The sequence below is a fragment of the Dendrobates tinctorius genome, unplaced genomic scaffold, assembly GCF_039654945.1.
Source record: "Dendrobates tinctorius isolate UK_male_01 unplaced genomic scaffold, ASM3965494v1 ptg000063l, whole genome shotgun sequence".
NCBI classification, from domain to species: Eukaryota; Metazoa; Chordata; class Amphibia; order Anura; family Dendrobatidae; genus Dendrobates; species Dendrobates tinctorius.
This window is the reverse complement of record NW_027361731.1, coordinates 11,784,098-11,802,009: the sequence shown is the minus strand read 5'-3', so window position 1 is coordinate 11,802,009 and position 17,912 is coordinate 11,784,098. Positions and strand designations below refer to the sequence as shown.

Here is a 17,912-nt window from a genome sequence, read left to right as displayed (position 1 = left end):
CTCAACACGTGCGTCTATGGCCCCCAGGGAGCCGGGAGCAGGTGCGGCTGGTGCCCAGCCAGGAACGGGCCCAGCTTGTTGGGAACGTCAGGGAGCACGGGGGCTGGTTTCCACGGCGCCTCCACCCGGGAGCAGGAGAGGAGGATCCGCTCACACAGCGGCTGCAATCGGGGACGGGAGCGCAGGAGCAGCAGTACCACCCAGCGTGCATCATGCTGCATGGCTGAGCGTGGGGACTTCAGCGGTGCAGACTTCCCAACGCAGAGCGGCTGGTGAGTGGCAGAGTCATACACTCGCCCACCCTATGGCTGCTGCTGCTTCTGCTGCTGCTAGTAATCAGGGAGACTGGCAAAGGGGTATGCCTGCGTGGGATAGGGCAGGGGGGGAGGGTAGGGGTTTTGGCTATCAGGGTTTTTTTTTGCCCGACGCGGAGGATGCAGCAGCTGGGAGGGGGGCAATGGGTTACATGGCCCCTTGACAACACTCTACACCCCCAGGGCTGTCAGGGGGCAAGACAGATGCATCATTACAGCGAATAATGCCCACGGTGGACGCAGCGGTCAGTCCTGGCCGGCTGTATGGAACTCCGTCAAATGCTATTCCCAGGAACAGGAGGACATCAAGCACGGACCAAGGACATCAGGACCCCGGACCGGTGGCCGCTCGGAACACAGCACCCAGGCAGCTAGGTGAGAGGAACTCCGTAACTTACTTGCAGCAGTCATTAGCCTCTGATGTAAATGCGCGTGGGGAGTCGTCTGCGGGGGGGGCTAATGTTGGCATGGGGATGTTTTTCCAGGGTTTGAGAGAATTGGTTAGGTCACGGGATGCGGGGAGAGGTCAGGGGGAGGCATCACCCCTGTCAGCTTGGACAGGGTCAGCAGGGGACAGTGGACCATTGGTGAACAGTGTGCCGCTGGGACCGTTATCGGGGAATAATGGGCCGCCGGGTTCATTAGATGCAGTACCAGGCACAGCAACGAGGGAAGCATTGGTGGGGGACGAGTCAGTGGGAAGAGGCGTTATAGGTGAGGGGGGTGAGAAGGAGAAAGATGAAGCTGTGCGCTTGGATGATGCTGCAAAAGGGGAAGTGCACGTTTGTTTCGAGGGGCCTTTGGGGCCGCACTTGAAACAGGAGGTTAGGAAAAAAAATATGGAGGGGGGAGTACGTGGAAATTTTTTCGTTGCTCCCATTGGATCGCTTTCATTTGGACAGGGTTCGTTGGGATGACTAAAAAAAAAGAGGATGAAGAGAAAAGGAGGTTTCGGCTCATCCCCCGAACATTTTCTAATTGGTTACAGGCATTTGCTATACTAGCTAGCGTGATTGGGGAAAAATCACCGGAGAATTGTTCATCCCTTTTTTGTTATATGGACGCCATTGGGGAGGCTTATAGAGTTTATGGGGGTCAAGGTTGGCTTAGGTACGATGAACAATTCCGCCAGCGGAAGGCAGTTAGACCTAGCATCCGCTGGGACCACAAGGACATAGCCCTATGGATGAGAGTAACAGCTCCGGTCAAATCAGGACAGGGATCGCAGCTTTTTTCCGGGGGCACCGGGAGTCCGGGACAGTCAGGGCACTCGGTGGCATTGCAGAAGGGACTGTGCTTTTCCTTTAACGATGGTGCATGTAAATTCGGGACAAAATGTAAGTTCAAACATGAATGTTCTTCATGTGGAGGTAGTCACGGGGCAGCAAATTGCTTTAGGGGAGGGAAACAAAGAGGGTCCGACGGAATTGAAAAAAGGGGTGACTCTGGTACGCCTGTCAGAGATGGATCGTTATCTAAATAAGTACCCACATAAAGAGGCGGCGGTCTTGTTACGCGATGGATTTAGGGACTGGTTTCGGATCCCATTTGTTAATGTTGAGGTGAAGTTGTCAACCCAGAACCTAAAGTCGGCGAGAGAATTCCCTGAAGTGGTCACGGAAAAGTTGAATAAAGAAGTGGCATTGGGTCGAATGGCGGGACCGTTCGGATCCCCGCCAGTAGATAATTTGAGAGTTTCACCATTGGGGGTAGTGCCAAAAAAAGAGCCTAATAAATTCAGGTTGATACATCACCTCTCATTCCCAAAGGGTTTGTCGGTTAACGATGGGATCGACCCGCAAATGTGTTCAGTTTCGCACACATCATTTGATTTGGCATTGACTTGGGTCAGGGAGTGCGGTCAGGGAGCTCAGTTGGCGAAGACAGACATTGAAGCGGCTTTTCACCTGCTACCGGTTCACCCGGACAGCATGCATTTGCTGGGGTGTTTTTGGAATGGGGGGTTTTACGTCGATCGTTGTTTGCCAATGGGGTGTTCGCTGTCATGTGCGTATTTTGAATCGTTTAGCACATTTTTGGAATGGACGGTTAAGGAAGTGTCTGGGCTTAGCTCCTGTATTCATTGCCTAGATGATTTTTTATTCATGGGTTTTGCGCAGTTGAATGCTTGTTCCGGGTTGCTTCACAAAATGGAGACTGTGGCAAAAAAAATTTGGAGTCCCAGTGGCGGCAGAGAAAACTGTGGGCCCAGTCACGTCACTAAGTTTTCTGGGTATCGAGATTGATTACGTCGCAATGGAATGTAGGATCCCAGAGGATAAAGTGTTGGATATGAGGGCGACAGTAAATCGGATATGTGGCTTGAAGAAAGCAACGTTGAGAGAGGTTCAATCATTACTTGGCAAGCTTAATTTCGCTTGTCGGATTATGCCGATGGGGAGAGCGTTTTGCAGGAGGCTTTCCTTGGCTACAGTTGGGATTACGTCGCCGTCGCATTTTGTACGTCTAAAAAAGGAGCTGAAAGGTGACCTGAGAGTTTGGGCGCTTTTCTTGGAATCTTACAACGGGAAGTCGATTTGGATTGCGCCAGTGGTGTCGGCTGAGTCCCTGGGCATGCTTATTTCAACCGGTGATCGAGGTTTTTGCATGTTTTTCGCGGTATGTGGTTGGTGGAACGGTGGCCATCGGAGTTGTTGGCTAATCAGGTGGTACGTGAGGTTTTCCCGGTAGTGGTGGCTCTATTGCTATGGGGAGAGTTGGTACGTGACAGGAAAATTTGTTTCAATTGCGAGTCGTTGGGAGCAGTAAGGACCATAAATTTGTTGTCATCCTCCGATCAAATCGTGGTCAAAGTTTTGCAGCACTTGGTGTGAGTGGGCTTGAGTTTCAACCTCTGGGTTACGGCCGAGAGCCAGCCAAAAATAAAATATCCTATACTTGAAGCTCTTTTTTGTTCGCAGTGGGATCAATTTCGGGAGCTGGTGCCTCAAGCGGAACCAACGGGATTGGCATGCCCAGAGGAATTATGGAACCTTCTGTCAGGGCAGTAAGAGAATTGTTTTCCAGGTCATTGGTAGCGGGAACATAGTCTCACTATTCAAAAACTTAGCGTGTTTGGGAGGATTGGAAGCTAAAATTAGGGGAGGGCTTGGAGGATGAGAGCAGGTTGCTATTGTTATTGGGACATAGTTGGGAATCGGGTTGGTCAGTTCCAAAGCTTAATAATTTTTTGTCAGGATTGGCTTTCGGCTTTAAGTTTAGGGGTTGCGGGATTTAACTAAGTAATTTTTGGTTTTGCAAGCAGTGAAGGGATGGAGAAGAAACTGAAGGGTTTCGGACAGGAGGCGCTCCAGTATCCTATGAGGTACTGTTAATTTTAGGCGAGCACTTGAGTGATGTTTGTGCTTCGCTGGGCGAGGTTGTTCTGTTTAAATTGGCCTTTTCTTTGGGGCCTTTCGGTTGGGGGAACTGGTGAGCCCTTCCCATTTTAAAAAAGGGGGGCTGCTTAGACAGGATGTGGATGTGTATGGGGATCAGTTAGAAATAATTTTGCATTCTTCTAAGACGGATAGGGAAGGTAGGGGTTGTAAGATGGTACTTTTTGAGGTAAGCGGGTCTCCGTTATGCCCAGTGAGTTGTATGAGGAATTTCGGAGCAGGATGGGGATCGATTACGGACCCGTTGTTAGTTCAAGAGGATGGCTCATTCTTATCTCGTTTTCAATTCCTAACAATATTCAGGCGGTGTTTGGAAAGAGGGGGCATTCCAGCAAGGGAGTACAGCGGGCATTCATTTCGGATTGGTGCGGCTACGGAGGCTGCAAGGAGGGGACTGGGGGAGGACATGGTAAGGAGGATTGGTCATTGGGAATCAGTGAGGTTTCGTTCATATGTACGCCCTAATTTGGTCTAGTGTTTGTCTACTTAATATGGTTATGGTGTTTGTTTCTTATTTGTTTCAGAGTCAGGAGAGCTGCTAGTTTGAATCATGGGTCATTCTTTTGTATTCTGGGCGGCGTTGAGAGCTGACGTTCGTCCGGATGGGAGGCAGCTTGGTGTGCCGAGGACTTTAGCAATCTTGAGGTGGATCGGTAAACGGGGTATGGTGTGGAAACAACTGATACCCGAATTTCATAGGTTTGTTCGTCTAGATCGGACACTGGTTGTGCTGTTGATCCATTTAGGGGGCAACGATTTGGGAAAGCGACTATGCAGGGACTTAATAAGGGATATTGAGTTTGACATGTTGAGGCTGTGGTCCATGTTTCCCAAGCTTTTGGTGGTCTGGTCGGACATCATTCCCAGGAAAGTGTGGTGTGGGGCGCGATCGGTCCGAGGTGTGAATAAGGCGAGGATAAAAGTAAATCGTACAGTGTCCCGTTTTATGGCAAAGAATGGGGCGATAGTTGTATGTCACATGGATTTGGAAGCGGGCAAAGGGGATTATTGGAGGAAGGATGGTATCCATCTGAATGCGATCGGACTGGATTTATGGTGTTTGGCAATTCAGGAGGGCATCGAGAAACGTTTAAAAGTGTGGCGGAACACAAATGTTTGAGGGGTCAGAACATTTGTGTTGGTGGCGTGGCGGGAGTGGTCCTCGAGGTTGGTGGTGCCAGGAAATGGCGGTTTGGATGGGGGGGGGGATCTGTAAGGTCCTGGACTCCCCCTTGGGCGGATTAATATGGAACGGAACATAATGGTCACACCGAGGAACAGAAGCGGAAATACACGGGTATTTCGGGCGGATATTGTCCGGTCGAGTCTATTAGTGTCTCTGAGTTGGTGCTTAGCGGCTAGAGGCAGGACTCATTCTGGGGACAAGGTTTATGGGGTCATTGACCTGTGGCAGTTACAATTCTTGGGCCTCGAGGACCGCCCCTCCTTTGGGAACATTGTTTATAAATGTTTTGTTAAAATGTTAATAAATGGCTGCTGTGGCCAATTTATCCAATAAAGGTGTGTGAGTCGTCATTTAATGGGTATGCAAGCTTAAAGTGGATGGGGAGGAGTTCTATAGGAATCGCGAATACCCATTGTCAAGTGAGGCCGTACTGGGCCGCAGGCAATCGAAGGGAGGACGACATGACAGGGTTGAGGGGAACTATAGGAAAAGTTACATGTAAGGGGTTTTTGGTAAGGAAGGGGTTAAAGGTTTTGAATAATAGCAAGGGGACGAGGCTTCAGGGTGGAGGAGGGGTCACAAGGGGGGAAGTAGGGGGAGAACTATAAGAAGGCATAGCCATTTGAGTGGGGCAACCATTTTAGGTGCCCCATCACACTAGTAACAAGCTCCCACCCATCCGCCCTTTGTTATTTGGGTCATGGTGGAATCGTCTTCAGGAACTATAGATACGGGGTGTATAGAGGGTTAAGAATTCCGATTCACTAGGAAATGTTTACATTTATGTACATTTGTCATGGCAGCTTGGCGTGGCAGGAGTGGTCCTCGAGGTTGGTGGTGCCAGGAAATGGCGGTTTGGAGGGGGGGGGATCTGTAAGGTCCTGGACTCCCCCTTGGGCGGATTAATGTGGAACGGAACATAATGGTCACACCGAGGAACAGAAGCGGAAATACGCTGGTATTTCGGGCGGATATTGTCCGGTCGAGTCTATTAGTGTCTCTGAGTTGGTGCTTAGCGGCTAGAGGCAGGACTCATTCTGGGGACAAGGTTTATGGGGTCATTGACCTGTGGCAGTTACAATTCTTGGGCCTCGAGGACCACCCCTCCTTTGGCAACATTGTTTATAAATGTTTTGTTAAAATGTTAATAAATGGCTGCTGTGGCCAATTTATCCAATAAAGGTGTGCAAGTCGTCATTTAATGGGTATGGCAAGCTTAAAGTGGATGGTGGATGGGGAAGAGTTCTATAGGAATCGCGAATACCCATTGTCATGCCATCTCCACCGCTCTCATTACACAAGTATAAAACATATAATACTGGTGGATAAAAGAAGACTGAGCACAAGACCTTCACAGCAGTCTACACATCATAGGGGAGATCTCATTACACCTTCTCTCCATCTACCTGATGATCCTGAGGAGCATTGGGATCTTCTTGTTTACAGTCCTGTGGAAGAGGAGGACGGGGACATCTCTCTGGTGTTGTCCTCTTACTGGATAGAACTGGAGGAAACACATACAGGGACTGAATTCATTGTTTACATACAGATAATTATAGGCCGTGTGTATTTAGTCCTGTATATTACCTGGTGATGTGAGGGGCTGGGGAACCTCCATCATGATGTCCTTGTACAGATCTTTGTGTCGTTCTAAATACTCCCACTCCTCCATGGAGAAATAGACAGCGACATCCTGACACCTTATAGGAACCTGACACATACAATGATACCGTCATCCCCCCCGATCCCTTCATAGTGTTACTGTATAATGTCCCAGCATTCCCAGCAGTGTCACCTCTCCAGTCAGCAGCTCAATCATCTTGTAGATGAGTTCTAGGATCTTCTGGTCATTGATGTCCTCATGTATCAGGGTATAAGGTGGAGGCCCCGTGATTGGGCTCAGGGGTCTTCCCCATCCCTCAGACACAGGGTCCTGACAGTGTTCACTAGAGGTCTTCTTCACTACTGTGTAATCCTGGTTATGGAGAGGCACATTAATAAATCTCACTACAGACATCTCCAGAGTCCTCACCTCTCCAGTTCTGTCCATCTGTTATTCCCATAGATAAGAATGATGTAATGTGATGTCATCAGAATCTCTCACCTCTCCAGCAAGCCGGAAGAGGATCTCTAGGGTGAGGTGTAATATCCTCTCTGCCATCCTGTCTCTGTCCGTATCCTTCCTTGATGGGTAAATCAGGAAAATTCTCTTATTTAGAAGATCTTCACTGAGAGGATCCGATATTGTAGAGACCTGAATGAGAAGAAGATGAGCCGATGTAACATCATAAAAATCCTGTGTAATAATACAATTACTGGAGATAAGGGAAACATATGAGATTTATTATTTTACAGTATTTAGTTTTCTTCTTTACATCTACTAATAAAACCTATATAGCGTTGGAGTCCTGGGTTCGAATCCCACCAAGGACAACATCTGCAAGGAGTTTGTATGTTCTCCCCGTGTTTGCGTGGATTTCCTCTGGGTTCTCCGGTTTCCTCCCACATTCCAAAGACATACTGATAGGGAATTTAGATTGTGAGCCCCATCGGGGACAGTGATGATAATGTGTGCAAACTGTAGAGTGCTGCGGAATATGTTAGTGCTATATAAAAATTAAAGATTATTATTATTATATTTTAGGCCACAGACAACAAGCAGTTTCTCCCTCGGAGTCGGCAGCTGAATATTTTTCTCATAGACTCATCTTCCATAACGCTAATTCTCGTCTCATTTAGGCTTGTTTCACATTTGCAGACGGAGGGCTGCAGACTTCCCTCGTGAAGCCCCTCCCCCTCCGGTCAGCTCCACCTATTTCTGCATGCGGCTTGCGTAAGTATATGAACCGGTAAGGTAAAAAAACTTCAATTGTATTTACAAGGAGCCTTACAAAAGTATAGATATAGAATATAAAAAACAACCTTTATTACAGTCTAGATAAAAGACAAAACAACCACACAAAAACACAAACAACCGTGTCACCTACTGAACCCTAATGGGGGTCCTGATATGAAACTGCCTACCAGCAGAGGTTGGCACCCTAAACATAATCGAGATTGGCGCCCCCGCTCAACGACAGCTGTACCCTAAATCTCCTAGATGACCCTGGATAAATGCAGCACGCGGTCACTCAAATAATAATAATAAATCTTTATTTTTATATAGCGCTAACATATTCCGCAGCGCTTTACAGTTTGCACACATTTTCATCACTGTCCCCGATGGGGCTCACAATCTAAATTCCCTATCAGTATGTCTTTTGGAGTGTGGGAGGAAACCGGAGTGCCCGGAGGAAACCCACGCAAACACGGGGAGAACATACAAACTCCTTGCAGATGTTGTCCTTGGTGGGAACCCAGGACCCCAGCGCTGCAAGGCTGCAGCACTAACCACTGAGCCACCGTGCTGCCCCATAAATAACCAGGAAAGGAGTGTATAGGAATTGCCAAAAAAGTAGTAGTTGGGTAGGCAACAATAGAAAAAAATTGCAAAAACAGTGCAATTGACAAAGACAATAAAGTGACGTGTGCAGAACAAATGAGTGCCTAACTACCTGTTCCCTGTAACTGTGTACCTTCCTATCAGCGGAGGTTGGCACCCTACTGGTCAGCGGAATGGTGCCCCCGCTCCACGACGGCTCACCCTCAATAGACCCTGATATAACTGATAGTAAAACATTAGGGTGACATAATAATATATCTGGAAGGCATAATTCATGACAAAATCAACAAAATATAATCAAAGATTGTTTTGAGGATGGATAGGCAAAACCTCAACGCGTTTCTCCTAACAGGATCATCAGGAGGTAGATAGTTAGATGTAGGTTCCCGAGGAGAACTGCTCCAGTCTGTGCACTGTGAGTACTAAGGCTCCATACTACAGGTCTGATGTAGTGATGCCATTGTACCTGCAGTGCACGAAGTCTCAGACTCACAAGCGAAGGGCTGAATGGTGGATCAAGAGCTTCTGACTCCCTGATTCACTATTCTATTCAATGGTATCACCGTCATGAGAGTGTGGATATCCCTGAAATTGTGATGATGGGAAGAAGAGGGTGACTAATACCAAACCCCACTGAGCCCTGCCAATTCATAGGCACCAAAGCAACCAAGTGGGCTTCTGTTTTGGATGATACACTCCTGCCTATCCAACTATCATGTGGTAAATATCTCTTAGTGTGACGCCCCTGAGGGTTCAGTCACCACAGAGGTACTGCACCTCCTCCTGAGGTGTAGTATCCCACTACCCAGGTAAGATGGAGACACCTGACCAGACTCCAGCACCTGCATCCAGCACAGACACCTTAGAACAGCAGAGCACCCTCTATGACCCCTGCTTGGTTCATGAAGGGTGCTGGGAGGTGGGTGGAGCTTAGGTTGCACTAGAGAGCGGGAGAACTGATAGGAAGTCAGGATCAGTTCCCCAGAGAGGGATGGAGTGAGAGGACATATATGCAGCAGCTCCCTGTGAGCTGGAGCTGCTGGGAAGGAAAGGAGCAGAAAGCGTTCTCCAGAAGGAAAGGAAAGAATGGGACGTGTGGAGGAGAGCTGGGGACTGGGGCTAGATCAGAGCCCTTCTCCAAGCTTCTCCGGAGCCCTTCTCCAAGCTTATGCGCCAGAGGCCGGGTGCCGGAATCCGAGGCTGCGTGGATGCTAATGATCCTACAGCAGAAGCCGGAGGAATAGAAGCTGTGAACGCTTTATTCCCAACTAAGACTCGATGACACTGTAGCAACATGTGTGAGCCAGGACATGATTGTAAGGAGTCCCTGAAGTAGGCTACAGCTACCTGTCATGCGAGGGAGTTCTAAGTAACAGCAAGAAAGAGGAACTAGAGTGTAATTCATAACTACAAGTACTTCAGATTAGCGCTAGTAAGGAGACGTCTAGAAAAGGCACATACGGACAGGAGTGCTGGAAAGGTGTACTTTACTTGCCTGGGAGTTGGCTGAGCCCCTCACCTGGAGGACACAGCACTGAAGCGGGCATCTATGAGCATCAGAAAACAATGAGAAAAGCTTTGGAACTGCCTTCTTTCTGCACCATCTACCTCAACATCTACCATCACTGCCCTGGGACTACAGCTCTGCCTGTGGAGAGCTATTACACCTCTACTGCATCATACCATCTGTCCCAGAGGATCTGCACTGCAGCGCTGGTCACCTCTGACCAGATACCACAGGTGGCATCACAAACTTATCTGCACATAAACTTCAGCATCTATCCTCTTATTTTACATGGACACTCAGGGCCACGGACCGGGTCACTGTCACCGTGACACATCCTTTTAAGACACCAGCCCGGGACCGAGTAAACCCACTACCCTGGGGGTGCTCCAATAGATCTTGGGTTCATTAGTATTTGCATCAAGAATGAGGCTGAGTATTTATTAATTGTTGGTGGTCGGTACAATATTGTGTATGTAGGGAGCAGTACTGTGGGAACATTAGAAAGTGGGGGATTGTAGTACTGTGGAAACATTATCCTGTGTGTGTGGGAAGCTGATATTGTGGGAACATTATAGTGTGGAGGGAATGACGGTAGTATGAGATTACACTGTGTGTGGTGGGATGGTGGTACTGTGGAAACTTTGTACTGCGTGTGGGGGTATGGCGATACTATAAGAAGATTATACTGTGTTTGGTGAACTGGTGGTACTATGGGAACATTATAGTGTGTGGTGGGCTGGTGGTACTGTGAGAAGATTATACTGTGTGTGGGGGGATGGTGGTACTGTGAGAAGATTATACTATGTGTGGTGGGATGGTGGTACTGTGAGAAGATTATACTATGTGTGGGGGTATGGCGATACTGTGGAGTATCTTTTGTGTGAGAGATGCGAGTACTGTGGAAACTTTATACTGTGTGAGGGGCATCATATATACTGCACAAGGGGTGTAAAAAGGTGTGCCATAAAAAAGAATCCTCAGGGCTGTGCTACATTTGTACAAAAAGACTGCCATATGCCATCTACATGGGACCCTGTGGAACCAATGGGAAGAGTATAGATGGTATACCAGGTCAGATGACCATGATGATGCAGTTTGCTAATATTATAAAGACCATAGCCCCAAAGGCAGAACAGATTTGGTGCCAAGCAAAGGCATGGGGTGACAGATAAAAATCTGCAGTACCAAGCCATGGAAAAGTGCCCAAGGCAACTGGTTGTGGCGGCAGAACCCTGCTTACAGGGACAAAGTGAGGGCATTACACTGTGTGGGGTCCAAGAAAGGGGCCCTGTATTATGAGAGCAATCAGTTTCTTCACTTCCTGTCTTCCATAGTTGGGTCGTATGTATCTATTACAGAACAAACAAAAACGTGTGTACTGTATATATATATATATATATATATTTATGTGTGTTTATCAGCCACGCCCACTCCACATAGCCCCACCTAATCTTTAAGCATCTTTCATTTCACCAGAGCTGTTTAAAAGAAGCTGAGCTGTGATTGGTTGCTATGAACAACAGTTTTCCCACTCCACAGCACCTCAGCAGACACTGACCGGGTGAGAGAAATCTAGCATTCCCGGGAACATAAGCTCCCAGCCATTGTCTGCCCCCCAGAAAGGAGCAGAGAGAACATGATAGAAATGAATCCCCCCTCCTCTATTACTACCACGCTCTATTGTTACCAGCATAGAAAATCGCATCATCAGTGGCCGCACACAGAGCCGCACTGCCAGGTTACATTACAGCACATCTCCAGGAACTCCCTACTCAGCGCCACCCAGATGGGGATTATGGGACGAAGGATGTGTGATGGGTATATGGACACTGGACTATGGGATGGAGGATATGTATGATGGGTATGTAGGCACAGGACTATGGGATGGAGGATGTGTGATGGGTATATGGGCATGGGACTATGGGATGGAGGATATGTATGATGGTATATGGGCACGGGACTATGGGATAGAGGATATGTATAATGGTATATGGGCACTGGACTATGGGATAGAGGATATGTGTGATGGGTATATGGGCATGGTACTATGGGATGGAGGATATGTATGATGGGTATATGGGCACGGGACTATGAGATGGCGGATATGTATGATGGTATATGGACACTGGACTATATGATGGAGGAAATGTATGATGGTATATGGACACTGGACTATGAGATGGAGGATGTGTGATGGGTATATGGGCACGGGACTATTGGATGGAGGATATGTATGATGGGTATATGGGCACAGGACTAAGGGATGGAGGATGTGTGATGGGTATATGGGCATGGGACTATGGGATGAGGATATGTATGATGGGTATATGGGCACGGGACTATGAGATGGCGGATATGTATGATGGTATATGGACACTGGACTATATGATGGAGGAAATGTATGATGGTATATGGACACTGGACTATGAGATGGAGGATGTGTGATGGGTATATGGGCACGGGACTATTGGATGGAGGATATGTATCATGGGTATATGGCACAGGACTATGGGATGGAGGGTGTGTTGTGGGTATATGGGCACTGGACTATAGGATGGAGGATGTGTGGTGGGTATATGGGCACAAGACTATGGGATGGAGCAGAGGCATAGCTAGGGGTTCAGCTCGGGGAGAGGGGCAAAAATCTGAGCGGGCCCATAACGGTAACCCTGATTACAACTCAGGTGGTACACCCTGTGTCAGTACCTCTGGGTGGACCCCTACAGCAAGGGGCCCGGGGCACCTGCACCCTCTGCCCCCCTGGTAGCTACGCTACTGGGATGGAGGATGTGTATGATGGGTATATGGGCACTGGACTATGGGATGGAGGATATATATGATGGGTATATGGGCACTGGACTATGGGATGGAGAATATGATGGGTATATGGGCATGAAACTATGGGATGGAGGATGTGTATGATGGGTATATGGGCACTGGACTATGGGATGGAGGATAATCGTTATAATTTGTTATAACTAACCACAGTAAGTTACTATGTCCGGGCAACGCCGGGCTCTTCAGCTAATGATTCTTATAAAGTGGCAACAAAACCCCCCAAAAAAGTCTCTGTGCTGAAGGAGTTAATTCCCCCCCCCAGTAATGGGGAATCTCCAGCACCTACCTCCACCCGCAGAGCCGCACTCCACATAGAGAATAATGGAGCCTCCAGCACCGACCTCCACCCGCAGAGCCGCACTCCACATATACGGCTGCTCTGTGCGCACAGGACCTGTGATGAGGTCACAGGGGGGAGGAGTCAGGAGTCACATGATATCCGGAGTGCAGACGCTACATGGAGCCTTCTCCTCAGTCAGTGACCTTCCCGCCATTATTCTCCTCACTACTGGCACAATTCCCCCGCGCCGCCTTTTCTACACAGTGTTGTGTGTGGAATGTAACGTGTGATTTCTCTGGAGACAAATAGACCCCACACATGAGGGAATTATCACCAGTGACCGGACGGCTACTATATGGCGGCATATGATTGTGCCATCGACTTCATTCCAGGAGCGAAAATGACAAAATCTTGTTTATTTAACCCCTTCCAGAGTCCGGCTGAGGCTCATATTCGGCCATCCACCTCTCCAGTCACCGAGGGTTTTTTTGTTAAAAGGATGGAGGGCTGCGTCTGTTCTTGGATTTTAAAGAGATTAAAGGGAATCTGTCACCTATTTTTAGCCCTATAAGCTGCGGCCACCGCCATCAGGGGCTTATCTACAGCATTCTGTAATGCATTCTGTAATGCTGTAGATAAGCCCCGATGTAACCTGAAAGATAAGAAAAATGAGAAATATTATACTCATCCAGGGGCGGTCCGGGTCCGATGGGTGTCGCGGTCCGGCGCCTTCCATCTTCTAGCCATGACGTCATCTTCTTTGCTTCCCGTCGCGGCTCTGGCCCGGGCATACTGCTCTGCCCTGTTGGGAAAGATCAGAGAGGTCCATCACTTGCGCACTGCAGTACTCTGCTCTGCCCTCAACAGGGCAGAGCAGTACGCCGGAGCCGTGACGGGAAGCAAAGAAGAGGACGTCATCGCTAGAAGATGGGTGGCGCCGGACACAACTGCTACACCCATCAGATCCAGACCGCCCCTGGGTGTGTATAACCTACAGTAATTCGTTTTTCTTTTCCTTCAGGTTACATCGGGGCTTATCTACAGCATTACGGAATGCATTACAGAATGCTGTAGATAAGCCCCTGATGGCTGTGGCCGCATCTTATATGCCAAAAAATAGATGACAGATTCCCTTTAATAAAATCACGGTTCACAGTCCCTATCCTTTACCCCTTATATCTGACCTGTTTGACCAATTATCTGGAGGTAAATGGTCATATATAAAATTTGGTGATGCCATTCAGGATTAATCAATGCTCCGGCAGTCTTTGAAAATGTCATAAATTGTATTTTTTTCTCACTGGTGGGTAGATTTATGGTAATTGACCTGGACAAAATATTAAGATACTCACGTACTATGGAGGAGCATGGTGAGAATGTCAGACAGGTTCTCCAGGTTCTACATGATAACTATTTATGTGGCGCACCTGAGGGTTCAGTCGCCACAGAGGTACTGCACCTCCTCCTGAGGTGTGGTACCCCACCATTCAGGTAAGGTGGAGACCCCTGACCACGCTACAACACCTGCATCCCACACAACACAGTAGTGTAGCAAAGCACCCTTTGGTGGCTCCCTGCTTGGAACACGAAGCATGCTGGGAGGCGGGTGGAGTTTAGTTTGCACTAAAGAGCAGGAAGAGGATAGGATATAGCGAGTTGGTCACAGGAGTCTGACGTGGTCGTACCTGTGTAAGAAGATCCCCTGAGAGGGATGGAGGAAAGTGCTGCAGTGCTGCAGCCGACCTCAGTGATCAGGGTCCGCTGGCAAAGGAAAGGAACACTGAAAGAAAGCCTGACTCTCCATAAGAAGGAAAGGATTAGTACGAAACATGAGGAGAGAAAGAGAACAGAGGAATGAGGGTTGGAAGAGAACCCCTCTCAAGTTCTGGGCGCAAGGCCAGGATCCGGTCCCCGATGTTGTTTGGATACTTATGGTCCCGCAACAGACACCGGAGGAATAGAAGTTTGTGATCACTTTATTCCCACATCAGACTTGGGGGCACAACAGCAATGAGAAAGAGAGCCGGGACTTGGTAGCAGAGAGTCCCCGAAGCAGGCTACAGCTGTCTGCCGTACAAGTAGAGTTCATAGGAACATCTGACAGGAGGAACTCCAGTGTAACTCAGTACTAGGAGTAATTCATTCCAAGGCGCTAAGAGGGAGACGTTCAGCAAAGGCACATATGTTGGCGGGGTGTTGGAAAGGAGTGCTTCATCTTGCCTGGAGGTTGACTGAGCTCCTGACCTGAAGGACACGGCACCGATGCGGGCTCTTGAGCCACCACAGACTGTGAGTAAAGCTTTGGAACTACATGCCCTGGTGTCCTCTACTTATTCCTGCGTCAACTGCCCAGCACTGCTACATCCCTTGCGCCCGACACCATCTAAGGGTCGCTTCATTCACTCTGCCCTGGGACTACAGCCCTGCCTGTGAAGGGCTTTACCATCACTGCTGCACCACACCATCCGTCCCAGAGGACCTTTCTGCAGCGTCGGCTTAACATCTACCTTGCCAAACACCACAGGTGGCGTCACGACTTACACATTGACACTGAGCATTTACAATGGGCGCCCAGGGCCACGGGCCGGGTTCCAGCTACCGTGACATCTCCCATTGAGGACCATCGGGCCTGGTACCGAGTACCCCACTGCCCTGGGTGTGAGGGTGACCCATTTGTTTGCTAACCTGGAGAAATGTCAATTTGTGGTACAGCATCTCCAGTTCTCAGGACATTTGGCTTCTGCATTCGGGTTTCAGATGGACCCGTTAAGGTCCCAACAGTCCTTGATTGTTTTTAACCAAATAACCTGAAAGCGTTACAGAGATTTCTTGTGGTCGAGATACTGGGGAAAAACAAGCGCAAAACAGGGTCTTAACCGATAACAAGATATAATGAAAATAGGGGAGCATAATGCTCATCTGATGGAGTTGCAACATGTCCAAACCATAAAAGAGCTGCTGCAGGACACAGAATAGTTGATCCAGGTACCGTATAATGTCTTTGTACCTGCTCTGCTGATGAAGACTATCAGATATGGAGATTTTCCTTAAAAATGTTTATTTAAATAGGTTTTCAAAGTCAACTAATTTCAAAGTCATGCAGGACCTCTTCCTCAGGATAAAACCTGATAGCGGATAAACATGCCAAGCTTCAAACGTTTTATATGCAGTCTTTTTGAAAAAGAAAAAAAACACCAAACAAAGCACGATATGTCAAAATTCCTGAGAAAGTCCATCAAACAAAGATAAGCCTTGGTTCCTGAAGGGATTAGAATAGCAGGAAGTTTACACCGAGTCACAGCAGAGAGAAGGATAACTCCCATTCTGCAGCGCAGACTGTAACCTGGTGAGAGTTATAATATCTCCTCTGAACTGCATCTGAACTACAGTAAATGATAAAGTGACTTTCCTTGTCTCCTGCCTTATTACTCCGTGCCTTTTACTTCCATCACAATCTCTGGGGGTCAGCCCTGGTTGGAGAGGGTTAAACATCTGCACTGCCATCACCATCTACTCCCCCAGGGATCATCTGCAGTGCCGGCTATACTACAGTCGAACAGTCCAACTGGCGTCACGAATCATTACATAAACTTTATCCCTAATCAATACTCCCCTTTTACATGACCGCCTTGGGCCATGGACCGGGTCACTGCCACTGTGACACATCCCTTTAAGACAACCGGCCCGGTACAGAGTATCCCACAGCCTCTGGGGCGCATCATTTTGGCATCAAGAACAGGATACCGTGCGTGCCTAAATTCCTACAGGAGCAATGACCTGCAGCAACAGAAGCGGTGAGTCGCACGCCAGCAAACTAGGGGGGGGAAGATGTCTAATCCCGGCGATGCTCAGGGTGCAGCAGCTGCAGCTCCCATATTGCCTCTCACCATGCCTTATTTACCGGGTGCGACATGGCTGCCACAGTACAATGGCGAATCGCACACCTTAAGTGACTTCAAAGCGAAGCTGCGCAGCATGTTTGAAATTTACCCTATGTCAGAGGAGCACAAAGTCAGTATACTTACAAGTCTGCTCAGTGGCGCTGCTCAGAGAGAAGTTAAATCTTGGCCAGCGACTGATAAAAAGACTGTAAAAGACATTTTTGCTAAATTAAGGGATACTTGTGACACCCGTACTGCTTCAGAAATAAAGATGTGATTTTTCAGCTGCAGACAGAAATCACAGGACACTGTCAGAGACTATGCTCTTAACCTGCAGGAGGCGCTGCAGGCCATTAAACAAATTGATCCAGACAGTGTAAGAGATGAGAACAAAATGCTGAAAGAGCAGTTCATTGAAGGTCTTTTGTCTGATTCCAGTAAGGCACAACTGCGCATGATGTCATTGCAGAACCCTGACATGGACTTTGTTCAGATTAAAGACAGATCCATCCTTATCTTAATAGAATCTACCTATGTCTGCACTGAGCCAGTTAAACATCCAGCAGTTACATACCACCTGGGGGCAGTATCCTCACCCCAGGTGCCTGCAGTACAGCATGTGCAGATTCCAGTTGATGATTCTACAGAAGATTTACAACTTCAAGTACAGGAACTGACTAAAAATATGGCTGCTCTATGTAAAACTGTTTAGACTCTCCAGACTTGTTCCACCACAGAGAGGATAGAAAACTAGCATCAAGCCCAGATGATCTCCCATGGCGACGGCTAAAGAGTGCCGCAACATCAGTGACGACTGACTCGCGCCGGCAGGAAAACAACGGACCGATTTGACTCTTCTGGGAGACCCATCTGCAGACGGTGCCATAAGGTTGATCATTTTGAAAGGGAATGTTCTTTAAAGGGAAACTGTCACCCATATTTACTGATATCATGTAAAGATATCACCCAATTATGCATCCCATAAGGATTCTATTAGGATTTTTTATTCCCCCTGACCCCGCACCTTTGAGGCATAAATACCTTTTTTATCTTGTTGGGGATGCAT

General features: G+C 48.2%; 1 protein-coding gene across 3 annotated transcripts in view; it reads right to left on the bottom strand.

The window, feature by feature from the left end:
* LOC141094196 (uncharacterized) overlaps positions 1-13,795 on the bottom strand; it is a 39,300-nt gene extending 25,505 nt beyond the window's left edge. The window contains exons 1-5 of one of the 3 annotated variants that reach the window (XM_073579960.1): positions 13,650-13,795; positions 7,003-7,152; positions 6,694-6,873; positions 6,486-6,609; positions 6,305-6,402 (exon numbers count right to left, since the gene is read on the bottom strand). In XM_073579960.1, the coding sequence (XP_073436061.1) occupies positions 6,305-6,402; positions 6,486-6,609; positions 6,694-6,873; positions 7,003-7,059 (459 nt within the window). In that variant the 5' untranslated portion in view covers positions 7,060-7,152; positions 13,650-13,795. Of the gene's footprint in view, positions 1-6,304; positions 6,403-6,485; positions 6,610-6,693; positions 6,874-7,002; positions 7,153-12,971; positions 13,122-13,649 lie in introns of those variants that run through there. The other 2 variants (XM_073579959.1, XM_073579961.1) reach the window with 2 other exon arrangements.
* Between the last annotated feature and the right edge of the window lie 4,117 nt (positions 13,796-17,912).